Source organism: Balaenoptera borealis (assembly GCF_965194805.1).
Source record: "Balaenoptera borealis genome assembly, chromosome: 8".
In the NCBI taxonomy this organism is placed as follows: Eukaryota; Metazoa; Chordata; class Mammalia; order Artiodactyla; family Balaenopteridae; genus Balaenoptera; species Balaenoptera borealis.
Window position 1 is genome coordinate 112,227,555 of NC_138865.1, and position 21,419 is coordinate 112,248,973.

General features: G+C 53.3%; 3 protein-coding genes across 5 annotated transcripts; 2 read left to right on the top strand and 1 right to left on the bottom strand.

Annotated features, from left to right (window-relative positions):
• The first annotated feature begins 1,372 nt into the window (after positions 1–1,372).
• Positions 1,373–5,733, top strand: WDR38 (WD repeat domain 38). The gene is given in 9 exon segments (XM_082400640.1): positions 1,373–1,480; positions 2,361–2,559; positions 3,494–3,829; positions 3,832–3,854; positions 4,207–4,287; positions 4,495–4,629; positions 4,757–4,906; positions 5,328–5,375; positions 5,468–5,733. Coding segments are annotated over 9 exon segments (1,116 nt in total). The 5' UTR covers positions 1,373–1,411; the 3' UTR covers positions 5,543–5,733.
• Positions 5,734–5,843: 110 nt separating this feature from the next.
• Positions 5,844–14,125, bottom strand: RPL35 (ribosomal protein L35; the record flags this gene model as incomplete). 2 transcript variants are annotated; one of them, XM_082403367.1, is made up of 4 exons in its annotated part: positions 5,844–6,026; positions 8,554–8,635; positions 9,801–9,937; positions 13,817–14,125. In XM_082403367.1, 4 exons carry the CDS (start codon positions 14,123–14,125, stop codon positions 5,877–5,879), a joined length of 678 nt encoding a protein of 225 aa, XP_082259493.1. In that variant the 3' UTR covers positions 5,844–5,876. The 2 variants fall into 2 exon arrangements, with proteins under 2 accessions (XP_082259493.1, XP_082259494.1); XM_082403368.1 differs by lacking the exon at positions 13,817–14,125 and adding an exon at positions 10,411–10,521.
• Positions 14,082–21,364, top strand: ARPC5L (actin related protein 2/3 complex subunit 5 like; the record flags this gene model as incomplete). Of its 2 annotated transcripts, none has more annotated exons than XM_082403365.1 (4): positions 14,082–14,230; positions 18,459–18,642; positions 19,521–19,697; positions 20,807–21,364. In XM_082403365.1, 4 exons carry the CDS (start codon positions 14,082–14,084, stop codon positions 20,867–20,869), a joined length of 573 nt encoding a protein of 190 aa, XP_082259491.1. In that variant the 3' UTR covers positions 20,870–21,364. The 2 variants fall into 2 exon arrangements, with proteins under 2 accessions (XP_082259491.1, XP_082259492.1); XM_082403366.1 differs by having other exon boundaries at positions 18,459–18,531.
• Between the last annotated feature and the right edge of the window lie 55 nt (positions 21,365–21,419).

The window sequence follows — 21,419 nt, forward strand, 5'->3', positions numbered from 1 at the left end:
GCTATGGGGGAGCCCTGTTCAGGACTCATGTCTGGAGCTGGGGGGATGGGTGGCCGTATAGGCCCAGATGGGTCCCTGGGGAGCCAATTCAGTGACCTGGGCCCTTTGGGAGTTAGAATGAGGGTGGGGCAGCCTCAAAGCCACCATTGTCGCCCCCTCGCCCGCCTGTCTAGGACCTAAAATAGAGCAGGAGAACGGCAGATCTCCGTGAGAAGCATTTCTGGCAAAGAGGTCTGGGAGGAGGGGTGTGAATCACCACTGGGAACACCTCAGTTTGAAGCTCACAGAGCCCAGCTGTCCCAGCCCCATCCCCAGGGAGCCTGGAATCCACTGGCAAGTTGGGGAGTGGGGTACCTCAGTCCTGCTCCTGTCCAACTGTGGGGAGGGGACTGGGTTCTGGCCCCAGCTCTGCCATGGAGGTGCTGGATGACTGGGCCAAATCTGCCCCCTCAGGGCCTGTTTCCCAGGCTTCATCTGCTATGAGGCCCCTGGAATTCACGGCAGGTGGTCCTAATATAGGCCTCAGGGTCAGACAGACATGGGATGAGGTCCCAATTCCTTTCCTATTGGCTGAGTGACCTTGAGCAAGTCCCCCCACCTCCTGGAGCCTCAGTTTCCTCATCTGAAAAATGGACATTGAAACCAAGTCCTGTTCTTTCTGGGTTTCAGCTGAACTATCCAACAAGGCTCTTGACAGCTCCTGGGGCCTCCCTCCATGTCCTCCAATGGCACACTTTGTGCTGCCAGGAATGTTAACAGTGACCCCACTTTTTAATGTCCTGTGCTTTGCATACTGCCTCTGGCTCTCCACATCCTGGAGGGCTGATATGAATATCGTTTCCAGCCCTCTCCATGGGAGATCTTCAGCCTCAGTACTGGCCACTCCTGGAGGAAAGGGGTCTTGGATCCCGGCTGGGCCCTCATGGGCACCTACCTTGTGTCATGCCTGGAACCCTGGGGGGGCAGGGATGAGCCTCCCCTTTGTGCAGATGGGGAAACCTGATCGTCTCAAACTGTGCACCGGTTCGGTGCAGCTGCAGAGGCAGGCGCGGTTGTGTGGGGCTGGCGTGCCCTCTAGCGGCCACCGTGCGCCACATTCCGCCCCGCGGCCAGAGATGCCCAAGGTCCGACTGGCAGCCGTCGACTGGCAGGGAAGTTCCTTCTTGGAGCCATCCGCGGTCCAGCCTGCTGCTGCCCCACCTCCCCCGGGCTGACAACAGTCTCTCCCAAGGCTCTCTCCTCTCATGGTTCCCCAGAGACCCCACAGCGGCTGCGCGCCCCGTCCCGATTGCCATGGAGACCGCTTATACACAGTTTCCCCCTTCCCCTCCACTTTGTCCTAAGTAAGGCCGGCAGGCCCGACCAGCGCCCGCCTAGGAGGGAGCCCGCCGGGGCGGGCGGCCGCGGGCCCATGAACAGCAGGGACCCAGGGACGCTGGCCGTGGAGAGAGTGAAATTCTTCGGCCAGCACCGCGGGGAGGTGAGGCCCTGTAGATCTCTGCCCAGGTCTTAGGCTTCTTGGCTTTAGAGTGGTTCCTGGTTCTGTGTAGAGAGAGCCCGAGTGTTCTCTGGGCTCCAGTTGCAGAATGGGCTCTAGAATTCTAAGCACTGGTTCCAGAGGGGGCTCAAACTCCCGGCTGATTCCGGTGCTCTTTGGACTCTGGCTTAAGAGGGAACTCAGGGCTTAGAGTAGATTTTGCACTAGTTCTGGGCTTCAGCTCTAGAATGGGCTCTTGTCTTCTAGAGAAGGTTCCAGCCTCTGGCTTCAATGAGGACTCGCTCTGAGCTTCAGGTTCTGTTTTTTTTTTTTTTTTTCTAATTTTTGGCTGTGTTGGGTCTTCGTTGTTGCCCACGGGTTTTCTTTAGTTGCGTCAGCGGGTGCTACTCTTTGTTGCGATGTGGGGGCTTCTCATTGCAGCAGCTTCTCTTGTTGTGGAGCACGGGCTCTAGGCACGCAGGCTTCAGTAGCTGTGGCACACAGGCTCAGTAGTTATGGCTCGCGGGCTCTAGAGTGCAGGCTCAGTAGCTGTGGCACACGGTCTTAGTTGCTTTGCAGCATGTGGGATCTTCCCAGACCAGGGCTTGAACCCATGTGCCCTGCATTGGCAGGTGGATTCTTAACCACTGCGCCACCAGGGAAGCCCCAGGCTCTGGTTTTACAGGACAGCAGAGAGGGCTCCAAGCCCATGGCTCTCCTGCAGGGTGGTTCCTGAGTTCTAGTTGTTGAGAGAGGCCTGAAGTCCAAGCTCCAACCCCAGGCTCCTGGGGCAGTATTTATGGCTGGCCCAGGAGTCTGGGGTTAGGGATGAGCAGAAAGGTGTTTCTTGCCCCAGGATAGGACTTTTGTGCTCTCCTTGCAGGTCAACTCTTCTGCCTTCTCTCCCAATGGCCAGAAGCTGCTCACAGCCGCCGAGGACGGCTGTGTATATGGATGGGACACCCAGAGTGGGCGGCTGCTGTGGAGACACAGGTGGGGCTCTTCACCCCAGACGGGGAGACTGAGGCCCATGGCCCTGTTGTGGCGTTCTACAGTACCTACCACAATGACCTCTGACATCTGAGCTGAGCATCCATGCAAGACAGCCCGGGCAGGGCAGGGCAGGGGCAGGAGGGCAAGGAGACATGACCTGGTCCCTGGGGTCCTGAGCCTCTGACTCTGACAGACCTGGACTCAAATCCCACCACTTAAAAAAAAAAAAAAAAAAAAAATCTTTAAAAATCTACATAATACCCTATTAACCATTTTAAAGTGTACAGTTCAGTAAAGTACATTCACATTGTTGTGCACCTAGCTTCCAGAACTCTCTTCATATCTCGCAAAACTGAAACTCTATACGCATTAAACTCCCCATTCCTCCCTTTTCCCAGCCCCTGACAACCACTGTCCTGCCTTCTGTCTCCAATTTGACTAAGTACAATACCTGGTATAAGTGGAATCATACACTATTTCTTTTGGTGACTGATTTCACTTAGCATAATGTCCTTAAGGTTCATCTATGTTTACCCACTTTTTTGACTGTGATTGCACTCAAGTCATGTCACCTTCTCTGCACCTCTTATTTCCTCTTCAGAATGGGGATAATAGTTGCTACCTATAGGATGAGATAATGCAAGCAAAGTGCCTGGCACCCAGTAAGAACTCAGTAGACATAACTTATAATTATTAAGAAGACAAGAAAAAACAAATCTGGTAATTATAGGGCAGACTGATTCATGTTGTAATAGGTAAAGTCCAGAGGCTGGGGAGCTCAGAGGGTAATGAACCTACGCTGAGCTGTAAAGGCGTTTCTGGGACGTGCTTGCATTTGAATTGGGTATTGATCTTCCAAATAGGCAAACTGAGTTGGGCATTTCAGACCAAGGCATGGAAGCCCAGGAATTTTCCAGGTGGCTGGAGGGTGAGGGTTAGAAGGAAGTGAGGAGAGGGGCGGTAGGCAATGAGACTGAAGAAACTAGCAGGGGTTAGACTGCAAGGGCCAGAGGTGGAGCGCAGTGCCCCGTTCCTTGACCACGGCCGCCCACCCAGGCCCTGTGAGGTTCTGCCGCTTCTCCCCCCATGGCTGCCTCTTTGCCAGCACCTCCTGTGACTGCACCATCCGCCTGTGGGATGTAGCAGAAGCCAAGTGTCTGCAGGTCCTACAGGGTGAGTGGGCTGGGTGGGACTGGGAGCCAAGCAGCCAGGCCTGGGTTCCCTTTCGGACCCTGCTGTGTCCTGTGCCACCTCGCCCCTGCCTCGCCGCCTGGCCGGTGCCTGCAGGTCACCAGCGGAGTGTGGAGACCATCAGCTTCAGCCCTGACGCAAAGCAACTGGCATCAGGCGGCTGGGACAAGAGGTGATGCTCTGGGAGGTGCGGGTAGGTGGAGGGGCAGCCAGTGAGGCCTGGGATCCAGGGATGCACACCAACCACAGCGGACACACCTTCCAACTGGGAAAGGTTGTTCCATCTTTCCCACACCTGGCATCCCATCCCCTTGCATCTGGCTGCAGCTACCTCCCCAGGTCCCCTCCCCCCACCCTCGTGCCTCCAGACCTCCACCACGAGGTTTCCCCTGCCTGTACTGCCCTCCTCTCCTGCCAAGGCCCGGGAAGCCTCCCGTAACCCCTATGCTGCATCACACTACCCAGGCAGCCCCACAAGGAGGGCCTGGGTCTGACCCACCTGAGGCAGAGAACCTGGCACGCAGCCTCTGGGCTCTTTCCTCCAGTCAGGCCAGGTGCTGCGCCACTGGGTGGGACACGGAGACTCTGTCCCAAGCAGTGACTTCACACCCAGCTCAGACTGCTCGGTGAGCCACACCTCTGCCCGGGACCCCACCTCAGTGGCCTAACAGTGGTTAGAATTCTACACCTTGACAGTGACTTAGCTCTTCTGAGCCTGTCCCCTCCTCTGTAAGATGGGGATTCAGCAGGGCTTGGTGAGATGGTGCCTGCTTTCTGTGAGCCTAGCCAGTCGGGGAACCGGGAGGCGCCGTGCTCATGGCAGCTGTCTGCAGGCCACCGGCTCTTGGGATTCCACCATCCGCATGTGGGACGTTCGGGCAGGGACCCCAGTGATCTTCCACCAGGAGCTGGAGGGCCACAGTGGCAATGTCAGCTGCCTGTGCTACTCAGCATCTGGCCTATTATTGGTGGGCTGGGCTGCCTGGGTTCCAGGGCGGCCCCTTGCTGACTACAACTCTTTGAGGGTCACAGGCCATTTTGGGGGCAGAGTATGCAGGCCCCAAACCTCTATGCTTAGAGCTGTCTTCTGTCCAGGCGTCCGGCTCCTGGGACAAGACTATCCACACCTGGAAGCCCTCAACTGGAAGCCTGCTTGTCCAGCTCAAGGGCCACATCACCTGGGTGAAGAGCAGAGCTTTCTCCCCTGATGGGCTGCAGCTGGCCAGCACTGGCTACTCCTACGTGGTAACCCCACCCCATCAGGCCTTCCTTCCTGCGAACTCCTACCCCACATCCTCCCTACCGGAGCCCTCAGCACCCCATGTCCAGAAATGTCCACATCCCTATCTGCCCTAAATAGGAGGCTACCAAGGGCAGGACCCAGGTGCCAACCACTTCCTTACCAAATGCCTGGCACTAAGGTTTGCACTGGCCCAAATGTTAGTGGCACTGACATTTCTATAACTCAGCTTTGGGGGAAAGGAAAGTATTGCACTGAATTTCTGCATCAGATATTACGTAGCCCTTGTTAAACACACTTCACAGACAACAAAACCCAGATCAAGAAGTTAACATGTTGGCTACGACTCACCCCAAGGTGATTTTGTCAAAGACACCAGACTTGCCTATGAGACTTCCCTACCCTCCAGCTTGTTTTGATTTCCAGCTCAAAGTCTGGGACTGCAATACAGGAAAGTGCGTTGAGACCCTGAAGGTAAGGTCTGTGGCTATAGCAAACAAGGGTGCAGAGGAAGGCCTGCTAGGGGAGGCCCGCACCCCCAGAGCTGCATAGCATGCTTTTGGCAGGGAGTCCTGGATGTGGCCCACGCCTGTGTCTTTACCCCAGATGGGAAACTCTTAGTGTCTGGAGCTGCTGCTTAGGCAAAATGCCAAGTTCACTGCAAATCACCCAGAGCTGCTCAAACAGAACATCACTACCTATGGCTCTCAAGACCTTCCACCCCTGCTTCTCCCTGCCCAGGGGGCACAGGACCAAAGTAACCATAAGAGAGTGCCCAATAGGCCCCTGTGGCCAGGGCTGCCATGGCCCCCCGCCAGGGCCGCCAACAGCAGCAGGCCAGCCTGCTGGGATCCATCGGACACCCGGTAACCATAACCAGGCCCGCACCAGCCCACCTCTCCAGCACTTAGTCGAAACCCCTATAAACACAAAGCAACACCAGCCAGTTTGTTTGTTTTATTGACACCTGGATGCTCAGGCCTTGACCGCGTACTTCCGGAGCGGGTACAGCCGCTCCTTCCGCTGCTGCTTCTTGGTCTTCAGGTTCTCTTCGTGTTTGTTGAGCCGGCGGCGCATGGCACGCGTTTTCTTGGGCCGCAGATCCAGGGGCTTGTACTTCTTGCCCTGGGTGAGGGGGAGCAGGGGGAACATGAGGACCAGGGTTTGGGAGCTACTGCGGTAGCTGAGGAAGCCAGAGTCGGAACTGAGATGCTGGGACGTGCCTGGGGAGATGCGAGCGTGAGGAGCTGTATGACACCCAGCCCAGGAGGGGACTGGAGACTGAAGTGTCGCCAGGCCATACCTTGCTTCCTAGCTCTTTAATTCTCCCAAGTTCAAGGTTGGGAAGGACTGTCCTCATTTTCTTTAAGTATACTGATTTGCTGGGCTAAGAAGTAATTTTGCCCAAATCTCAGCGAAGCTGTAGTGGAACTTGGGGCGCACACCCAAGTCAACCCACTCCCTACTTGGTGCTCTTTCCACCAGATTCCCAGCCGTGGAATCAACGTCACACCCCAACCCAGCAAGGGATGTTTGGTACCCACCAAGTCCTGGGGGCATTTCCTGTTATCTTGGCTTAAATTATGTGTGTGTGTATGGGAGGGTGAGATGTGCAGCTTAAGCTGGTGCTCGATTTATCTGAAGGACCTGCCCAGGTACCTGTGGTGACATTCCCACCGAACACATGTATCTCAGAGGGAAGATCTGGCTTGGCCAAGACCATCCTGCTATGAGAGGCAAAGCCCCCCCTCCTGACTTGGCTCCTGCTCTCAGACCTTTATCAGCGCATTGTCTCTCCATCTCTGGTCCCACTCGTTCCCGCCCCACTTCCTCCTCAGTGAGCCAGTCTAGGCTAAGGCAGCTCTCATGGTCCCCTTTGTTCTGCAAAGGTCCCCTGGGGCCTCTTCAGTTTGAGGCCCTGTGCTGGGTGCTGGCTTAGCTACAAATGAGACCTGCTCCCTGCTCAAGGAGCTCCCAGCGCAGCGGAAAACAGAAAACACGTGGTGCATCAGTGTGGAGGAGGAAAGAGATTAAGGAAGGTTTCACCTAAATGACTGACAACAGCCTTGAAAGCAACAGGCACGTCAACTGAAAGAGAAACCAGAGTGGGCACAAAAGCCCTGAAGAGTGACAGCTCAGGCTGGGAGCTGCCAACAGCCTGGAGGGGTAGGCACATGGCAGGCGTATGTGAGCTAAGCGGGGTTCGGGTCATGAACAGCCTCAGTGCAGAGAACTGCAGGGAAAAAGCTAAGCAGGAGATGAGGGCAAGCTTTGCGGCGGGGGGGTGGGGTGGGGTGGGGGGGACCTGGAAGCATGAATGTCTGTCCACCCACATCCCTCATAACAGTTGGTACAGGTCAGGGCTTCATCTGTTTCCAATTTACCAAGCACCTTAGAGCTCTGCTGTCCAAGAGAGTGGCCACTAGCCACACACACTGTTTACATCCTTCAGTCACTGTGGCCACATAAGCGCTTAATAGGCATGCATGGCCAGAGGTTACTGTATCGAACATCAACGTCTCTCATACAGAGACCTTACCTCTATCTCCAGGAGTCCCGCCTGGCTGTTTGGGGGAGTGTACTCACTGGATGGTCATGAAGGCAATTTTTCCAGGCCACAACTCTACATGGTCCCCTCAGAGCCTGATGAAAGCTCCAGACCCAATTTTCAGAAATACGTTCCCCCACACAAATGTACACACGTCCAGGGATGGCAGCAACCTTCCCCCCACATGCCGGTGTTCTCTGGGCAGCTAGCCCCGGCACACCGTGATGACTTTTTTGATGTGTCAAACCCTCCAGTCATTCAAACACTAATTTGGGTATTGATATGAAGCCATCTTGCAGATGCTATCAAAGTCCCTAATCAGTCAGCTTTAATTAAGAGATTATCCAGAGTAATCTGGGTGGGCCTAATCCAATCAGTTGAAAGGCCTTAAAGGCAGGGCTGTGGCTTTCCCCAAGAAATCCACCTGAGGGCAGCAGCTTCAACCAAACCTTGAGCTCCAGCTTGCTCACGGATCCTCTCTTCCCGGCAAGTGTGCCCCCCACCATCAAACAAGCCATTTCCTTGTAATAAACCAAATGTGTGCATACACAGTATATAGAATCTCCTACTGGTTCCATTTCACAGCTTGAACCCTGACAACACTAGTTTTAGGCACAAGACCAGAAAATGACTGTAAAAATTCTAGGCTGAGTGAGGGGCAGGCACCTGTGGAAAATCTCCAGGAAGCACTCAATCCACCCTTACCAAGACATGGTTTGGAACCTAGGCCCAATCCATTTACTGTAGGTGGCGCTGGGCAACTTAACCTCTCTAAGCATTGAGGTCCTCATTTGATAAATGAGGATACCAGATGCTTGGCAGTGAATGACAGTGCTAGCAAGACCATTAAAACATTTAAACAAGACTGCCCAAACTCAGCTGGTGAGGTTTTATTCAAAACCCGTCTCCAGCCAGACTCCCACATCTTTGATTTCTTGACAACTGCAGCCCCAAGGAAATGCAGTCTGCATGCCATACGCTAGTAAGAAGGCGAACACATCCACAAGCTGAGAAGTCTCTAGAAAGCCCAGTCCAAGCACCCCAGCAGGAGAAGCTCGCCATACTGCTCCTCTAGCCAAGCACCACCCTCCCTTAGCCACTAACCTTATAGAATTTCCTGAGGTTCTCTTTCTGAGTCTGGTTAATGACGGTGAGTACACGGGCGATGGATTTGCGAACAACTCGGCTACAAAACAGAGACATCAATAAAGATGGGGAAGACACACAGCACTCCCCAAGCTATCTATTTCAGGGCCTGACCCAGATGTCATAGGGCAGGGGCATTCCCCATCAGCTCACCCACATTCACCCAGGAGGTACCTAACCCAGTCCAGGAGGAAGGTGTACTGGAGAGAAGAGAGACAGTAGATGAGTATCCCAGGAGTGGGGACATGGAACGGCTGGCACATCCAGTGCTTTTGAAGAGTTGTGAAGTATTCACTGAGAAGGCTTAATGAGGACAGGTGAAGGGCAGATCAGGAAAGATCTTCCATCCCAGGCCACATATCCTGAGGGCTATGAAGATGACCTAACCAATGCCGATCTGAATGAGCTGACTGGAGGGAATCATGCCACAAGCTGGGCAACCAAGTTAAGCTTAGGGAGTCCCAGGAAGGGCCACTGGGGAGGGGACAAGGCTGAAGACAGGAACAGGCTGGGGATAAGTGAATTTGCAGTCATGTTGAATATGAGAGCTGCTTAGTAAATGACTGGTAAACACGGTCTTGAGGATTCAGCATGCACCACCACAGGAAAATTATTGGGTGCCCATTTTATAAAAGAGGAAAGAAAAACCTGGGTGGTGGGCCAATCTACCCACCAAGTAGGATGTGGCAGAAGCGGAGTTTATGCCCAGGTTGACTAACTCCAAATCCATGTTCCTTTCACAAATCTTGATTCTTGCTCCACCCATGTACATCAGTAAGTTACACTACAACTCAAGTAAGGGGTGCAAGGGATCCCTCAACCAAGTGAGGGAGGATGAGGAAAAAAATCCAAGTGCTGGTGGGAGGTAGGAGAAAGGGATCAATGAGACATTCGAAGGTACCATTAAAATGAGTCTTCAGGGACACCCAGCTTTCTCCAGCCAGAGAAGCTGAAGGAGGTTACTCCAGGCAAAAGGACCACAGATCAAAGGCAGGTAAAGGCAGCAGGTAACCACACACCTGGGCGTGAGCAAGGGGAGCCTAGAGAGGCTGGCTAGGAAGGGCACGACATTCCGACCCACGGATGCATGGAATGGGCACTTAAACGGACACCTCCTTAAGCCAACTTCGAAAATCCACAAATGTTCCTGCCGCATATGTATCCCCAACGCCCAGAGGGCCGTAGTCTGGCCTCCCGTCACTTACATCTTGGAGAGTTTGGAAGCCGCGCCGCCTGTTACTTTAGCCACGCGTAGCTGGGACAGCTCCACTTTCAGATCCTCCAGCTGTTTCAGCAGCTCCTCCTTCTTCTTGCCGCGAAGGTCTCGAGCCTTAATCTTGGCCTGAGCGAAAGAAAGGATCTGGGTCAAACACCCGGCGGGGCGGTCTCCCCCTCGGCCACTTACCGAGCCTTCCACCGGCCATCGTCCCCTCCACCTGCGTCGTAATCAGCCCCTGGAGGGCGCGCGCCTCGCCCCGGGCCAGGAGCGCGCTGGAGGCCCAGCACTACAGTGCCTTGGGCAGGGCAACCCAGACCGCAGCAGGCGCGCCCTCGCCCAGGCCTGCTGCGAGGCTGGGCCACTATCCCCATTCCGCAGAGTGAAAGACGGAGGCCCCGGCAGCGCGCGCGCACCTCTCCTGGTCTAGGCCTGCGTGGGGAGAAAGCGAGAGGCCGGCTAGGGCGGCGCTAGGCCATTCCGCAGGGCCTCCCACAGGCCGGGCTGGTAGATGGGCTCTCAGGATTCGCCACGCGCCCCCCCACCCCAGCCCCTGAGCCCCACAGCGCGCGGATGGCGCCCGATTTTCCTACACTCACCATGACTGTATAGTGAGCCTCCGCCGCCTTCTCGGAGGGAAAGAGGAAGGGGCGGGGCTGACCTCCACAACTACAACCGGGTGGCGGTAGGCGTGGTCAATAACGCTAGCGGGGGAGCCCTGGCTCCGCCCCTGTCGCCCCACCCCCGCGCGAGGAAAGCTGTGGTCCGGCCCGCCGAGCCCCGCCCCGAGGAGCCAGAGACCCGCCCAGCAGCGCCCGCGTCTTCTTCCCGCGCGCTGGAGAATACTTGGGTTCGGTGTATTGCCCAGAGCAGCGCTGTGGGGAAATCGAGGCCTGGGGTGGCGGCAATTTACTGGACTAGTAAGGACTCGGATTCATCCATTCATTTATTCGTTCATTCATTCATTCGGTAAACCTTTGCAGGTCGCCCACTCTGTGCTACTCCGAGCTGGGCGCCGGTGTTCCGGGGGTACCGGGCATGAAGGTTGAGGGTTTTCAAAGATGAATTAACATGGCCTCTGCCTTGGAGGAATTTAAAGTGCAAGGTGGGCGGGGAAGGGCGGGGTCAGACAACTATAATCCAACTGCATAAAAATTCTAGTAGAGACAGCATGCGTTAGGGGAAAGAGCATTCATGGCCTTTTCTTAGTGAACCTGACCCGGTTTCAAATTCTTATCCTGTTGCCTGGTGCTAGCTGACTCTCTGCAAATCCCTTCCCCTCCCTGAGTCTTAGTTTTCTCACCTGTGATATGAGGTATTTATAAGGATCAGGAATATAACATGTAAAACTCTTAGCACAAGACCTGATGCAGGACTTCCCTGGCGGTCCAGTGGTTAAGACTCTGAAGTTCCAATGCACGGGGCACAGGTTCCATCCCTGGTCGGGGAACTAAGATCCCACATGCCGTGGGGCACGGCCAACAAAACAAAACACCTGATGCATAACAAGCGCTCAAAATATCATCACCATCAATATTCCCAGTTGAATGAACACTTGAGGTGGCCTGAAAGTTAAAGGGGGGATTTCACAAGGGAAAGTGCTCAGGCTTTCTGACTGGACAGTTGCATTGTTGCCCCAACCAGCAAGCATGAATCTGTGCTCTAGTGTCACTCCATTGCCCTTAACAAACGCACACCCACACGTTAGAGCTCTAGTTAAAGCCAGGTTGGCCCCTTGCTGCTGTCAGGTGTCTCCTCCAGGAAACCTTCTCCCATCCCCTTATGGGTTTCCGTTAATGGATCGTAGCCTTGGACTAAATTGGGACACAGACCCCCCCCCTTGTGTGCGAAGCTTTCTGGGCAATCCTCTCTCTAGACCCAAACATACTGAATTAAAATGAAATTTATGTGTCTATCTCCACAGCCAGCCTGGAAGTTCCCCAGGGGTCAGAACCATGGCTGACACCTTGTTTGGTTTTTCTCATCTCCAGGCCCAGCATATGGATGCTTGTTGGATGAACTGAAATAATGAGCTTTGCCCAAGATCACAGGGAGACATGCTTCCAGGAAGTGGAGGGAGGTGGGGAAGAGAGAGCAGAGGACATTCTTGGCATGGATTAGTCTTAAATGGAAGTTGAATGGTGCACAGGGACTTGACGGTCATATTTTCCAAATGCTTATAGTTCTATTGAAGGTAATGATTGTGTACATCTTTTCTGAACTTGAAGTCACCTATGACTACCCTGTTTCTCTTACATGCCACATCCAACCCACTCCCAAATTCTGCAGCCTCTTTCTTCAAAATACCCAACCTCTTCCCAGGTTACTGGCACCTGCCTGGACTGAGCTGCCATGGCCTGTCACCTGGACCACTGATGTCACTTCTTAAATCACCTACTTTGGCTCAGGCTCCCATGTGTTCTCAATACACATTTGAGGGACACTTTTCAAGTCAGATCATGTCACTGCTCTGCCCAGAATTTCCAGGGCTGTCCTGAGTTAAGACCACATCCTTTCCTCAGCCTACAAAGTTCTACAGCATCCGCCCCTCCCCCCCACCTCCCTTCCATCTCATTTCTTCTCACTCTTCTGCTCCAGTATGGCCTTGCTGTTTCTAGAATACACCAAGCCTGCCCTGTCTTTGAGCCTTTGCTTGGCTCCCTCCTTCACTTCCTGCAGGTCCTTGATCAGCGTCACCTCCTTGGGGACACTTCTCTTGACCACTTTATCTGAGGTACTCTCAGAAACTGCATGTTGTTTTTTTTTTCTCCTCAGAACCCAGTCATCCCTGACATAGTGTGAATTTTTAATTCTGCTCCCTTGACTGGAATGGAGATCCACGGTCATAAACACTGACACTATTTCATTCACCAGTTTATTTGGGGGCTATTTCCTTACTTGTAAAATGGGCATTTTGGTTTAAAATTCCTTCTGCTCAGGATGTTCTGGGGATATGAATTTCTGTTGTCTTGTGGCCTCCCTAGGTCACACAGATTTCTTCCAAGATATGGAGCTGATAGGCAGGTCTTCCAGGACCCCTGATACTTTTATTTAGCACCTGTTTCCCACTGTAGGAGTCTATCTTTAGCACCCAAGATTAGGTAGCATCTTAGTCTGACAATATTTTTTTGATCTGTAGACACAGTTCAATGGGAAGTATTCGAAGCAATGAAAACGAGTCTCATTAACTTCTACCGGTCTTTACTAAAAGGAAAACTATTATATGAAAACAAAGACCCAATGTAGTCTCAGGCTAAGTCTCACTGACAGAACCCCTCAAGCAACAGCTCAGGCACCTAATCTTGGCACTACAATGTTGTCCTTGGCTCTGCCCTATCTCTCCCCATCTCAGACTCTGGGGGTTCGCTTCCTACCAGGATATTCCTCTCTAGCCAGGCAAGATATCTCAGCCCCCCAAGGACCTCGCCCTTCCTGCCAGGATGGTGGCCACAGGGTCATCCCCCTATCCCCGCCCCCTACACACCCGGTCAAGGTGACTGCTACACACGCGGGGCCGCCGCCCTCTCAAACCCAAATGTCTTCATTGTCTTGTCAGCACCCTGGATACACTTTAAACGTCTTTAAAGTCTCCCAGCCCATTAACAATACGGTCACTACAACAATAAGGCAGACGCAACCTCCTCTGAGCTCAGTGTGGTGGCGTCCAAAGCTCCTAAAATCCGAAACTTAGGTTCTCCCACTCCACGTCATTCCCCGGGGCATAAGAACTACTACTCATCCCTCAGGCCTCAGCTCGAAGGTTTCTTCTCTAAGAAGCCTGCCCGGCACTCAACAGGCCGAGCCGGGCGCCTTCTCCTGGGGGCCCCGTGCCCCCTCAGTCTGGGCAGAGATGACACCCGGAGTCGGCGAGTGTGCCCGCTCCGGCCCCTTCCAGGGCCAGGGGCTCCTCGGGTGCAGGATCGAAGCCGAAGTGCGCAGCTATGGCGTCCACGTGCTGGGCCCGCGCGGCATTGGGCGCAGGCTCCTCAGACGGGAAGACTTTACCTCTATGAAGACAGGCGTTCCCCCGGAGCTCCACGGGCCTCCTTCCCGGCGCTTCCCGATGCGCCCCGCCCCTCCCTCCCTCCCACCGGTACTTCCGGTTCCGGCGTGGGCCGGAAGTGGGCGGGCGGCGGCGGCTGCGCGCGGAGGAGGTGGAGGAGGTGCCGGACGGAAGCTTCCCGCCCCCGAGCCGGAGCCGGTTCTGAGCGGAGTGGAGTGGAGGTCTTCCCCGGAGCGTAGCTGCCTGAGCGGGCGCCGAGCCCCCGCCATGGCCCGGAACACGCTGTCCTCGCGCTTCCGTCGGGTGGACATCGACGAATTTGACGAGAACAAATTCGTGGACGAACAGGAGGAGGCGGCGGCGGCGGCGGCCGAGCCAGGCCCGGATCCTAACGAGGTGGACGGGCTCCTGCGGCAATATCCTTCTCCCGCGCGGCTGCCCGGACTCCCCTTTGGCCCGGCCTTCCCACTTCCCTCATCCCCGGCTCCGGCCATTCAGGCCGACCTCCCCACTCATCTCAGCCCCGGACCCCTCAGGTCAGTCTCCCGACTCCCTTCCGATCTGGCTTTCCTCGGGCCACACATCCCCACTTCCCTCTGACCCGGCCTCCCCACTCTCCTTGTCCCCGGCCCGAGCCCTCGGAGCCTCCCTCAGCAGCGCGGCCCCCGGATCCTGGTGGACCGGCCTGCTCGGCGGCCCCAAGAGCGTGCCGGGGGGGCCTCCGGCTCGTAGGCCCCTCACTCTTGCACGAGACTTCTCCCCTTTCTTCCCCATTGCCTCCCCACCCCCTCAGGCTGGCCCTTCCTTGGGCGCCCGATCACTCCATCCCTCCTATGCGGGAAACGGGGCCATACTCGGGCATGATCGGTGGGAGGCGCCGAGGTGAGCCACCGCTGAGTAATTGAGCGGCCAGGGCGGCTCCCAGGCACAGTCCTCTCGGGCCGGATTGCAGCACCACCTGAAAATAGGTGGGTGGATGGCTGCGGAGAAGAAAGGCCCCACGGGGGGAGCCAAGACTGCAACCTTAGTCCAGCCCTGAGGTTTGAGATCGCACCTCCCACCCCAGAATCATTCTGACCCTGCGGCTTAATGCCAGTCTTCCTCACCTATTCTTAGTTTCTTATGACCATTCATTGGGCTTTGGACCTCGATGGTCTCAGCCACGTTCAACAAGTGAGTTTTGACACCCCCCCCCGCCCCCCGCCATAGGCTTCTTGTGCAGGAAGCAGTGGAAAAAACTAGTCGTTTAGAGCTAAGAAAAACCAGGCAGCATAAAGTGAGATGTAAAAGTAGAGCCCCACGACTGGAAATGACTGTTCTGTGGTCACAGAAAACAAGCATTTAGAAAACAAGATTAAAAATAGAGTTGGCTGTCACAGCCTGCTTGGTCCCTTAGCCGTTTGAGCACAGGAAACTGACTTATTCTCACAGGAAGGATTTTTCTTTATTCAAATGGTGTTACAGGAAGTGCCTACCCCTCCCCCGCACTGGCCAGGGCAGGGTTGGAGGCTCATGCTGTACTGTATATAAATCAGGTTCTGGGTGTTTAATCAGTTGACTCAGTTTGGGAAGTCGAGCCCATAGACTGCCTTTGGGAGGAGTCCTGCAGTGTTCCTCCAATGTGCCTTTGAAACAAAAACCTCCAGACTTTCTTTGTTTGAACAGAAATGTGTTTTCAAAGGTGGTGATTCAAACTTGTATTTCCTGCCCCATCAGGATCACCCTGCTTACCCCATTGGTGAAATGGGGCCATGAGAAGGGCCTCCATGAGGGAAGGTTGATTCTGCAGTCTGGTGCAGAACCTGGCTCATGGGCAGGCATTGCTAAAAGGACTCCAGCGTCAGGCCTGTGGCCCAGACCATCCACAGAAGGGGAGGGCAAGGTCCAGTTATCTGCTGTCTTGGTCTTGGCGCTGCAGAGACTTGTTGAAGGTCATCTCTTGGTACGCTCCTCACATGATAGGTTCCTTGAGGCTGCTTGGAGACCTAGGCTTAGCACATCAGGGGATGGTAGTTTCTCCACTAATGGCAGTGTCAGAAACCTTGTTACCATGGAGAGTGTACCTCTTGGGATTGGGGAAAGGGAGGTTAGCAAATGAGAACTGAAATCCTGGCAAATGTGGGGCCCAGGAAGGAAGGAGGAAGGAGCTAATATTTGCTGAGTCCCTACCATGTGCCATGTCTTGGATTTATGTTAGATTATTAAACTATAGAAAGGGCTTCTAGGAGTCTTAGGACAGAGGCGAGGGGAGTAGGGATAGGGGTTGGTTGATTGGAGTGAGGGGATGTAGGGAGTGGGCCTGTCCTAGTACTGTATAGGGAAGCGAGTCATGGTGGGAGATCACACACATGAAATAGAGCGTGGGCTGTGCATCCACACAGACCCAACTCAGTCTTCTATAGCTGTGTGACTTTGAATAGGTCACTTACACTCTCTGAACCTCGGTATCCTCCTGTGTTAAAAGGAGGAGAACCAAGCTGGGCTTATAGGTTCCATGAGAGCATCACTGGACAGCATCCCAGAAGGCTTTAGCACAGCGCCGGACACACAGTACGTGTCCTGGACATGCACCTTGGGCCTGTGGGTGGAGTGGCAGCAGGGGATTGTAGAAAGAGCTTGGCTTTGGAGTCAGGCATCCTTGGGTTTGAAGGCCAGCTGGACAGCTTAGCTTTGTGACCTTGAACACGTCATTTTCCTTCTCTGAGCCTCAGATTCATTGCCTTTAAAATCAGAATAATGATTCTTGTCACAAAGAACTGTTAGCAGTAATGAGATGACATGTGAAAACACCTGGGCACAGGATCTGAGACCTTGTAGGGATTTTAAAGAATTGGCTCCTTTTCTTCCTTGCTGAGGCACCTTCTGGTCCTCTGGAGGGGGATCTGTCCAGAGCAGTAGTTTTGAATGATTTTGCAGTCTCCTCCCCCTGAGGAAATTTGTCGATGTTTGGAGATACTTTGTTTGTCACAACTTGGGGGGTAGGAGGGAGTGCTACTGGAATCTAGTGCATAGAGGCCAGAGATGCTGCTAAATATGGTAGCATGCATGCACAGGACAGACCCCACGTCAGTCATCTGGACTAAAATGTCAGTAGTGCTGTGGTTGAGAAACCCTGATCTAGAGGAGACCAGGGGCTGGTCACGGTTCCTTGGCCTCCACAGCCTGTTCTCTGGAAGGGCCTAAAACCAGCTGAGACAGAGGCCAGCCTGATAAATGGTATGCCCCTCCCTACTCCTCAGTTCTCCCCAGCTGCTGAAGGCCCCCTGCCTATCAACACCTATAGCGAATGCTTGGTAGAGGGGTGCTGCAGAGAGATTAACTCTAAAGCAGTGACTCTTTTTGCCCCTGTGGACTAGTTATCCTACCCTTACCCATTCATCTTCTGAAATATTTTGTTTCCCAACCATGCTGGTTAGTGAAGAGCTCCCGCCTTCGTTTCCTCTGAAGACTCTGGGACTCTGCTTATTGCTCTGGCATGTCAAATTCGAAAAGAGTTCTGAGGTAGAAGCTATCAGTGGCTGATATCAGACTGGCCCTAACCAGGCTGGGAAAAAGGAATTCCAAAGCTGACAGACACAGCGGTGTGGGAGAGTGGGCTGCCTCTCAAATTGGAAGGTGGATCAGAGCCCCGCAGGGTGCTAGGGAGCTCCACAGGGGTGGCTCCCTGGGTGGGTGGGCCCAGCTCAGTCAAGATGGAGGCCACACTAGGGAAGACCGGGAACTCGGCTTTGCTTGGGAGGTTCTGGCTGTTCACACGTGGGTATCGCTGCATGAACAGGAGTAGAGACCCGATTGGGCGGAAGCCATTTCTGGTTCTATTTTTGAAGCTTTTTGGCTGAAGCCAATGTTTCAGATGAGGAAATGAAAGTCAACTGATGTAATTCAGCTTAAAATAGGTGTCACCTTTGGGGACCTAACCCAGATTGTAATTTTCTTTTGAGCACTGGCTATTCAGAGCTCAGCAAAGATTGTGTCAGGACTCCAACTAAGGTTTGGGGAGCAAGGAGGGGAGGATTGATTCATTTTGTTGGCAAAAGGTTCTTTTAGATTGTTAAATTTCCCCCAGTTGGGACCTCACTGACTTGGGTAGGTCTTGGAAGATAAAAGTTTTAGCACATCTTAATTTCTTTAATAGTTTAACTGATAGAAAACATTGGATTAAGAGTTAGGAGACCTCCATTTGTGCCTTTGTTCTTCCCTTTTGAGAATGAGAAGATGAAAATGATAACCTTACTCGGTGGTCATGAGGGTCCAGTAGGGCAGATATGGTGCGAAGTAAGTGCAAACCAGCTCAGTCAGATTTTGCTGCAAGTTACCCTGCGCGGGCAGTTGCTTTGCTACTACCTTCCCGGGAGGGAGCGAGTCCGTGTCCAAACTTGCTTTGAAGGGGAAGGTTTCGGGGGCCGGCAGAAGGAGGGGTTTGCAGGGTTGGCAGAGATGCCCCACCCACCCTCCGTGTGGCTCAGGAGAGCTACAGGCTACCCTCTGAACTGGCTGTGCCCGCCGGGAGGCCACAGTGGGAGGCGGGTGGATGTGGATGAGATGCCATTTGACTCTACTCTCTTGAGCTCTTTTTGCAATGAGTTCGTTAATAAAAGCATGAACATGCTAGAGCCTAGCCATCCTTAACTGGTGCTGATGCACAGGGGACATGCTTCGGGCGTTTCATGCAGCCTTGCGGAACTCTCCCGTCAACACCAAGAATCAAGCTGTGAAGGTAAAGGGGGTTGAACTGCAGCTCTGCTGGGTGGGTGTTGGGACCAGGGCTGTGACTGTCCAGTGCGAGCTCCCTGGGACTCTGGACAGCATCTATTTCATCTCTGCATCGGTGAGTATCTACCAAGGAAGTGAGTTGGCACCGGGCAGTGTTTCCACGGAAGCCTCCTGGCGCTCCTAACACCCAAAGCTGTCAGTGTTCATAGTAAACGCTCCCCAAAGAAACGTTCACTCCTCCCCGAGGCCTCATGGGGTGAGAAGTCAGCCCAGCCCTTCCTGATGAGCAAAGTTATAAATTAGCTTGTCATGTGGGACTTAGCAGTGGTTATGCTTTTATAAGCTATTGAATAGGCTTTATTTGCATAAGGATTTTCAGTGCTTTTATGATTTCCTGCCTCGTTAAAAACTAGGTGAGACCATACAGTTGTGCAGACTGTATCCGTTACGTTGTCTAAAAACTCATCACTGAGACTGTCTAAAATTTGGTCCAGGGAAAGGGGTCTCTTTGGAGCTAGGGTTTTGCTGTCTTGTGATGGCACTTTTTTTTTTTTTTTTTTTTTGATGGCATCTTGATATAAATGGCTGCACCTGTCAGACATGGAGGAAAGTGGCCCCTTTGTTCCATTGAGGGTGAACGCAGACAGAAGGTGCAGCCAAGTAGACCTGTTTTTTTTTTATCTCCACAGTTATGATCCTGTAGAGTTTTAAGGCCTTGCTGGTGTCATCAGAAATAGGGATGCTTCTCCCCAGGAAACCGCTTATTTCCCCCAAAATAAGTGGAATAAATTACTGGCTTTGAATACTTTGGGATACTTTGAAACTTAAATCAATAAAAGAATTTCACTTAAGCATTCCAAATGAATTAGAAATTGGGCAGTGTTTCTAATGAGTTCTGACTACTTGGTTTGGTGTTTCTGAGCCTGCAGTGCGGGATGTGGATATGCCTGGGCCATGGCTCTAGGCCTCACTCCCTTTCTCTTTCCTCTGTAGGAACGGGCCCAGGGCGTGGTGCTGAAAGTGCTTACAAATTTTAAGAGCAGCGAAATTGAGCAGGCTGTGCAGTCACTGGACAGAAATGGCATTGACTTGCTAATGAAGTACATTTATAAAGGGTTTGAGAAACCCACAGAAAATAGCAGCGCAGTGTTACTCCAGTGGCATGAAAAGGTATGTGAACGTCAGGCAGCCCACTGAGTCACCCCAACCCCAGGGTTCAAATCAGCAGGCCAGGCTATCCCAAACAAAGGACAGTCTGATAGGCATGTGAGAATAAGGGGCCACGCCTCAAGCAACCTGGGACATCTGAGCACTTAACCTCTCCCAAGGAAGCACCTGGTAGGGATCTGCCGTCTCTGGTAATCGCCGTTGCTTTAGCTGCTGGTTTGTGCCGGGCAGGCATGGGGCAGGTGACTTGGCGTGGTAAGGTAGAGGCAGGCTTGCTGGTGGCTGGGACTTTGTAATACTTTCTTTGGGCCGGTGGAGGTGGTGGTTGTGGGTCTTAGATGCAGGCTGAGCCCTCCCGTTAGCTCTGAGGGCTTCCTGCTCCAGCCTCAGCCTCACCAGGCCCGAGCGGGCAGTGGCAGATACCTTGGCAGTGTCTTTAATAGGGCCTTCGTCCACCTGAAGCATGAAAAGCCTGTCCTTTGTTTGGGTCAGTATAAGAGCAGGGCCTTTCATCAAGCCTGTGTCCTTCCTGAAAGGCTCTGTTGTGTTTTAAGGGAGTGGCCCTTACTGAGGGATCCGTCACTTGGGCAGCCTGGGGCTGGGCTGTGGCCTTTGGTCCTGTCGGTGGGTGTGCTCTGCCGACCTAGAAGGTGAGCTCCTAGGCTTAGTGGGTGGGGCTCAGGGGAACTGAGTGGTATGGAGGCCAGGCTCTCTGGTCCCTTTAAGGCAACTGGGTGCTCAGCGCCGTTGACATTTCAGCTCTAATGGGCTAGTGTTTGTTTAAGTGCCTACGGCTGTGCCTGTAGGCTGGGACATGATGGGCTTGTCAAAGGGAAACTGGGGGTCTCTGTATGTGCTTGGTAACAATGTTCTCAAGCCCAGTTCTCCTGCCTCAAGAGCTAGTAGCTCTTGGGAACCCTTTGTTCCAGGACAGGGCTCCATCCCTCAAATGTGGACCCTGTTGGCACCTCTTAACTGTGCTCTCGCGGGAATCCTTTTTCAGAAGGTCTATGACACGGTCAGGAGCACATGGTCCCATCTCCCCTGGCAAGCTAGGCTCCCCTTGTCCAACCAAGTCTCAACTGACACCTTTTCTTTTCCTACCCCTACAGGCATTAGCAGTAGGAGGACTAGGCTCCATTATAAGAGTTCTTACAGCAAGAAAGACTGTTTAAAAAAAAAAAAAAAGACTCATGTTACCTTGAGAAGAATTTTGGATGCACAGGCTGTTGAAGAAGGGATTGACAATGGACCATCTTCCTCGGAACTCCCAAGTAAACTATTTCAGGACACGCATCCGCTAAAGTGTATTTTATTTTCAAGGTGGAGGGAGAAATCGTCTTACTGTTTCCTAAATCCTTTGCAGGATCTGATAGTCTATGCCTTTGTCCACAAGTAATGCAGAACTGACATTGTGACTGTCTGCCACAGTGGCTGGCCCGCATTGGTCAGGTGTACCTGTGTGCACTGCCTGTAAAAGCGGGGAGGGATGACTTGGGCAGGTGCAGATTCAAGGGGTGTGGCAAAAAAGGGAGAGCTTGGTTTTTGTTGAAGTGGAAAACCCCCAAGGGTTTGTACAGACATCCCGACCTCCCAAAGAAGGCGGGCTCTCTTGGGTTCATTGTAAAGTGCCTGCTGCATCAATAAAGCTCTTGGCTTATTAGTACATACTCTGCAGTGTGTTTCGTGTATATAAAAGAAATGGGTAATGGATGGTAATGAATG